Below are 7,173 nucleotides of genomic sequence, written 5' to 3' on the forward strand. Positions count from 1 at the left end.
TGTCGGTGCTTCGAACAGGGGTGAGATAGTCTGATGTAGTCTGATGTAGTTCTCCTCTTCTCCCCTGTATATCTCTCCGTCTCTATGTAATCTGACTTTAAGGGCTATGCCTCTTTACGCAAAAAAAAAAAAGAACACTAGTAGCGTCTGGCTCTTTCTTTGTCTACATTATCCAAATAACCAGTTAATTATTTTCTCAATGGTTGCGTTTGGGTCATGTGCTGCCATGACGAATGTATCGGGTGATCGGGTCTGGAGTCAAAGCAGATCCCATTTTGACAAAATAAAAGAAAGAAGAAAAATATACACTGAAAAGAATACCCACTGAGGATCAACCGTGTTTGATTGGTTCCGCCACGTGAAGAAACTGCCAAGGAAAAGTGTTCAGAAAAGGAGCAGCCAGCACACACCCAGCTTGCCATTGCCCGCCATGAACCACACCACGGCAGCGTGCCTGAGGTCGAGGGGAAAGCATTAGTTAGCCATGATCACGTATGATTTCGATGTAGACCTGTGCTGCCGGTAAAATCCCCTTCCTAATTTAATGAACAAAGTAATTGGCCTGTGCTGCGTGTAACAGTTGCCCCTCGTGTCCGTCTTGAAGATCAACTTGGTCTCAAATGGGAATTTCGACCATTCAAATGGAATTACCATCATACTTGTACCAGTACTTGCAAAATGAAGTCGACACATCTCTGTGGTGGGAGTTGGTGACCATGCAAGTTGCCCAGCGACGACAACGACGGCTCGTCGGCGGCCAGACGCGCGCCACCGCCAAACCGGCCGGGCGTCTAGGGCACAAAGGAGGTCAGATTTTACTAATGAAGGTGATAAGCTGCCAGTGCCCTGCGAATGCTGGCAAAGTTTAGGCCTGAATGCCTCGGTCACTGTCATCCAGCCAGCGCGTCATCCGCCAACTGCACTAGGAAAAGTATAATGTAACAAAAAATTAGTAATGTTATTATTGGTCCAATATTTGTTCTAGTGGGCAAACTAGTTCTTGAAGAAAAGGTGCAGCAATGGTTGGTGCTGGAATTGTGTTGTCAAGGCTACTGCCGCCCTAAACAAATAATTAAATTTGCAAATAATTTGTCATGGTTACCTTTTTCAAATCATTATCTTTACAGAAAGATTGAAATCAACGATCATTGCTTATGTGTGCTTGAAGAATTAAATTCCAAAAGAGAGATATATGACATGGTCAGAAAATGGGAAGAGTCTTCATAATTTGTAAAAGGCAGTAAGACAAAAAAAGGATCTTTGCCATATCAATTGTAATAATTGTCTCAAGGCAAACGTGTGAGGAAAATATCAGCAAAAAATGATTCATTTTCAATAGCAAATTGTAAAAGGCAGCTAGCTATCTCAATTGTTAAAGGCAAGTACGCAACCACAGCCCACAACCATGTATGAACAACAGTAATGGATGTGTCTTGAGCAATGAAAAAAAAATAGCATGCTATGTCAAAATAGCGTAGCTCTTAAAATCCGCTATAGCGAAGCCATGTCATGCAATAGAGGATGATTGTACACTAATTTCATTTAGCGGGACATTGCTCAGAAGTCAGAACGCTATGGCGTGCTATTCAAATCGGTGGCCTCGAGGTATTTAGATCAAAGTGCATCATAACGTTTACAGATTAGCCAAAAAGCAAAGGGGAGAAGCAAATTCAACACCATTCTGTTTGTACAGCTAGGAAGAAACTTGGTCATATAATAGCTTTCATCCATTCAATATTAAATATTTCCAGCGAAGAACATATCCTCCACAAAAGTTGCTAGTTGATAACCTCAACCGAACGGCAAGATTGTTGCCAAAGGCTGCTTTCGGTTGTTTGAATGAAACACATCTCCAAAATCCAGCTTCCAATTCCAAACGTGAGAACCACAACAAGTAAACAACATTAAGAACTGAACAGCAGAAAGTTTGCAAGGACTGCTGGGAACGCCATATCAATTAGAAAATGGAGACAGGCACACATATATGATCCACAAGGAACTTCTGCATAAGGCAGCACTGCTTACAAGGCTAAAATACTCTGCCAAATTTGAAGCCGATTTCCTAGAAATTCAGATTTGTAGTGATACTCAAGATAGGTACAGTATTCACAATGGTGAAGCAGAATACAAGTCAGCTCGTAGGAACTCTAGCTGCTCGAAAATGGGAACACATATACTCCCTCCGTCCCAAAGTAAGTGTTCAACTTTGTACTAACTTTAGTACAAAATTGTACTAAGCTTGAGACACTGATTTTGGGACGGAGGGAGTAGGTTAAGAATATACAGAAACCTCTGGTTCAAACATTGGACACCAGACGTGCAGTTTCGCTCTCCACATAGAACCAACAACTTTCTTAGGACTTGGATTATCAGGTCCCCTATCCCTCTGCCCAGAAGTGAAATAGAGCCAACCATCCCAGTAACCAGCTAAGGCTGTCTTGATCCGGAAAGGCATACGACCAATGACTGACCATTTCTGCAAAAAATGGCATGGCAAATGTTAAGCCACTTAGTCATGTCCTAATATTCAGAGGAAAATAATCATAACATAGCTAATATGAACAAGCAAAATAATTTACATATAAGATAGAACACACCAATGTTTCCAAATCAAACCGGAAGACTTCACCAACAAGAATCATCTTTTTGGTGATAGGGTGCTTCTCGGTAGTTCCGCCAACAATTACTATGGAGTTATTAACAACGACCCATGCAAATTCTATGTGGGAATCTGGCTTTGGCATTGGAGACAGTTGCTTCCATTTAGCTTCATTGTCTAGCATATACACATCACCATAAACAACCTGCAAAACAATATCTAACATAATCATGCTTCTGGTAAAAACTTTAGCGACAGACCGTGAATCAAGACTATCAGTTATTGCACAACAATAGGTTAAAGCCTGAATACAAGAAAGCACATTTACTAGGTGCAGCAACGCTTCTTGTTAGAGAAAACGTATGAGTATTCAACTTTCCCGTGTATGCTTTATATTGTACGTTACTAAGCATGGAAAAATGCATATCTTGGTTGCAAAATAGAGAAATGTCGTGTACAGGAAGCACTCTTATATTTCAAGGTTTGATGTTATATTAGCATGCACATACATACCTCATGCCTCCTTGCGCATTTAAAAATAGGTGACCCTGGTTTAGGCATGAAGTCTCCCTCTTGACCACCAATCACAAAGAGTTTGTCGTTAGCAACAACACATGCCCTGCCAAAAGATGGATGTAAGAAATTATCGACATATTTGTTCATCTGAAAATAATTCTAAGAAGTATCCCCTATCCACGGAGAGGGTGCCAATAGTACTACAAATCAATGGATATTTAGTCTTCAAGCACAGGACACCTATTTTTATTCTTAGAAAGCTTAGAAAGAGGTGAATATCTCAATGGGCAATTGCATATAAATAATGCATAACAATAGCCACACAAATTCACCTATGAGGTCCACCACGTGGTATCGGTATTTCAGCTCGCCACTCATTCTCCAATGCTTTGCCATCCTTCACAGCAAGGCTCCAGTGCTCTAATCCAGGTTCATGGCGGTCTTCTTTGCCACCACCCATCACATGAAGCCGCCCACGCCAAAGTTGAGTAGCTGGTGCATACCTACAGCATGTTATAGAGTAAGCTTCGGATCTTGATAGTTATAACAGCATATAGTATAAGCATGGACCATTTCATAGCTCCAGCATTATAGCTGCAGTCAAAACAGGGCCAATGGAGCATATTGAATGAGATTCTAGGAGTATGTCTGAACAAACTGTTAACAATATCAAGCTAAGAATACAGTAGTACAATTTGACTCACGGGATATGAGCGAATATCAGTTACGGCATTATCATGGCACTAAATTACAAACGAACATGATTGCCACTATTGGATTATGCAACTGTCTTGCCTCTTGTGTGTGATAAACAGTAAACTGGATAAGCAATGCTTGAACAGAATAAAGTCAGAAGGAACATATAGATATTGATAGCAGCCAAAACGAATATTACAGCAACGCATATGCACCAATTTTGAGTCTATTGAACAGGTAATTATAGGCTGAAATGCATACCTAGGAACAGGTAAAGGAGGCAATTCGTCCCACTTCCTTAACTTTGTGTCTAGAACAAAATTACGGCTCACAGATGGCCGACACTGTGGACCAAATTGTCCAGACACTGCATAGATGTATCTCCCATCTGAGGCCATCCCTAAATGTGAATTTGACATCTTGGGCATATCAAACCTTCCAGTCCATGTGTTAGAAGTGAAATTGTACACATCCACATGAGAATGGACCTGAAATGGCGTGAAGCAAAGCAAAATATCACAAATGGGGTTCGTGTCAGCCTGTGGCCGCGGTAACCATTTGCCAAACAAAACATAATCAGACTTGCTTTACTTCTGCTGAAGCATCAGTTGTAAACTTGTGATTCAAATCCAAATATACAGTTAGTCAGCTACTATTTTAACCTTTACACTACTGGTAGTAGCAGTTTTCAGCACAAGTCTGGAGTAGATCAAATTAATTTACAGCTAATACTTGCAATGTTAAGTTGTTAACCGTCCTTCGTAATATCCTGCGTTAGAATTCTACTCCAGAGTAGGGCGGTCGCAGGATATGAGATTGCTCAGCTATATGATTTGCTTGCTTCATCCATAACAGGGCACTGCTGAGCATTTACCAGCGGCGGCTAGGAGTACGAGTAATCATCTCATCTCAGTTCTCAAGTGTGAAATCCTACTCGCTATATATATATAAAAAAATAGAGGTTAAGGAACAACGAGGCAACAACTCTGCAGTCTGCACGAAGTGAGTGATTTGAGTTACTCACATGGTCGAGGCTCCCGTACCCTGCGACGACGTAGAGGAGGTCCCCGATCTGCACGGACGCCCCGTCAAGCCGGGGAACGGGCGCCGGCGGCATCTCCTCCCACTCCCAGTGCGGCGCCGGCAGGTCCGAGAACGTGGCGTTGAGGTGTCTCACCGCCGGTGATCCATTGCGAAGCTTCGTATCGTCAATATTACCCTCCTTTACCTGCACACGAGAGACTGAACGGTGGCGCGCGTCCATGTCAAGGCAACGTCGATGAGAACCCAAGTAGAGTTGGGCGGGGAGGGTGGTTAGCTACCGTCTTGGAAGAGGAGGAGACGGCCGGGCTGATGGCGGAGGAATAGGAGAGGAAGTCGGCAACGAATGCGAGAGCGAGGAGGAGCGCGAAGGCGAGCGGCACGGCGAGCCGCGGGGGGAGGGGCGGCTTGGAGCTTGTGGTTGGCGGCGCCGGCGCAGCCATGGTGGAAAGGAATCGGCGTGTGCCGTGTAGGAGGGGAGAGCCGGCGTCATTGGCGAGATAAAGGCGGTCGGAGCGAGAGACGCTGCCCGGTGTGAGAGGAGGGGAAAATCGTTGGCGGCCGCCGGAGCGTGGGCGGGTGAGCCCGCGGTTTCCTTGTTAGGGCAACTCTAAGGACGCATTTGGTTGCGGTTGCCAGTCTTTTTTTTTTTTAGCAATGACCTAAGCGCTCATATACGCGCGCATACACTCATCCCTATGAACGCACACACGCACACCCTACCCTTATGAGCACCTTCGAGAGACTGAACCGGCATATCATTTTGAGATTTTACGAAGTCACCGTAGGCGCCTTGTAGTCGATGGGAATGTCTCCTCCCACTAAAAGTGTATCGCCGGAATTCTTGAAATAAATTCAGGATAAATGCAAGCATCAGGATTTGAACCCTGATGAATTAAGGATATCACTGTCCACCTAACCATCTCAACCAGAGGTTGGTTCACGGTTGCGGTTGCCAGTCAAGTCCGCGTGGAATGGAAATGGGCTCTACGTTCACTATTTGGTCCGCATAGTACGAATCTTAAAACATTTCTTAGGCAGGCCCATTAGAAACGGCCAAATCGGTCATTTCTTTTTTTTAATGAAGATGAGCTAGATCCAGCGTAAGTAGTGGGTTCCATTGCACAAGAGAATACAAGAGGGATGTGAGCACCTGATATCTTCTCCTACCTCTGGTAACCTTCTAATTCTTGTCTCTTCCGATCTATACAACGATGTTTCGATTCAAGATAAGCTCTACACGAAAAATATGCACATAAATGTTGTCGGATCACGGGTTCCGGCAAAACCCTTAAGGTTCGAACACTGGGGTGCGCGCGAAGATCCCCCTACCGATCCACGTCCTAACTCAGCTGAGATCTTACGAACTAACTCAACGAACTCGCAACACAAAGGACATATGATTTATACTGATTCGAGCCACCGTTGTGGTGTAATACCCTACCCCAGTGTGGTGATGGTGGATTGCCTCTGGGGCTGATGATGAACAGTATAAGGGGAAGAACAGCCTCCTGAGGTTGAGGTGTTTTTGTGCTTGGTGAACTTGTGTGTGTGAGGATCTGATTCACCCTCTCTCCACCGATGGTGGTGGCTAGCCCTATTTATAGAGGCTCTGGTTCTCTTCCCAAATATTGAGCGGGATGGGAGCCAACAACGGCCAATTTGAAAGGGGACAACTAGTACAATTTATCTTGACAAAAGTGGTCTTCGCCTATAAAAGGCTCTAGTGGTGACGCCGCCTTGAGCTCCATGGTGACCTCCGTCTTGCCGTCCTTCTGATCTTGGTCTTGTTGCACCGATATGAAAACCTTTGCTTGATGCCTCGGTACTCCGCGCCTGCGCTTGTCCCCTTAGCACCAAAGAGAAAACAAGGACACTGTGCGCGCTGGTGCCCGCCTGGTCTCGATCGTCACTGCTTACATCATGAGAACCTCACAAGGTTTGTCGTGCCTTGATCTCTCCGCCACTCGTGAGCCTGCCTGACGAGGCCGCTCCTGAGAAGGTCTTGCATCGTCCGCCTCACGAGGCTTGGCCCCTCGCCAAGGTCTTGAATGCCTTATTGATGAGGATGGGCCATATAGGCCTGCTAGCAAAGCCACGCCGTCGGCCGCAGGCAAGCAAGTTGTAACGCCCCGAGACCGATGTGCCAGGTGTCTTCCAGTTATTTCACTGTCGTTGCCTTGTCATGTGTATGCGTGTCATGCATTTCATATCATGTCGTCATATGCATCGTATCGTCTCATGCATCCGAGCTTTTCCCCGTTGTCCGTTTTGCATTCCGGCACTCCTATGTCCTCCGGCGTCCCCTTTTGCCTCTTTTC

General features: G+C 45.0%; 1 protein-coding gene across 2 annotated transcripts; it reads right to left on the reverse strand.

The window, feature by feature from the left end:
- Positions 1-1,981: 1,981 nt before the first annotated feature.
- Positions 1,982-5,461, reverse strand: LOC119327630 (kelch repeat-containing protein At3g27220-like). 2 transcript variants are annotated; one of them, XM_037600727.1, is made up of 7 exons: positions 5,134-5,461; positions 4,836-5,033; positions 4,073-4,299; positions 3,448-3,618; positions 3,113-3,218; positions 2,598-2,804; positions 1,982-2,476 (listed from the first exon to the last, which is right to left on the reverse strand). In XM_037600727.1, the coding sequence occupies exons 1-7, from the start codon at positions 5,293-5,295 to the stop codon at positions 2,273-2,275; spliced, it is 1,275 nt and encodes a 424-aa protein (XP_037456624.1). In that variant the 5' UTR covers positions 5,296-5,461; the 3' UTR covers positions 1,982-2,272. The 2 variants fall into 2 exon arrangements, with proteins under 2 accessions (XP_037456624.1, XP_037456623.1); XM_037600726.1 differs by having other exon boundaries at positions 4,836-5,053.
- Positions 5,462-7,173: the final 1,712 nt, after the last annotated feature.

The sequence above is a fragment of the Triticum dicoccoides genome, chromosome 7A, assembly GCF_002162155.2.
Source record: "Triticum dicoccoides isolate Atlit2015 ecotype Zavitan chromosome 7A, WEW_v2.0, whole genome shotgun sequence".
In the NCBI taxonomy this organism is placed as follows: domain Eukaryota; kingdom Viridiplantae; phylum Streptophyta; class Magnoliopsida; order Poales; family Poaceae; genus Triticum; species Triticum dicoccoides.

Bases quoted from the DNA above. Each gene is read 5' to 3' on its own strand.
- LOC119327630 (XM_037600727.1), bottom strand. From the start codon at position 5,295: ATGGCTGCGCCGGCGCCGCCAACCACAAGCTCCAAGCCGCCCCTCCCC. The intron at 3,619-4,072 runs GTATGCATTTCA...AACATGCTGTAG, and splicing joins CCTCCTTTACCTGTTCCTAG to GTATGCACCAGCTACTCAAC. The intron at 2,805-3,112 runs GTATGTATGTGC...ATTGTTTTGCAG, and splicing joins AATGCGCAAGGAGGCATGAG to GTTGTTTATGGTGATGTGTA.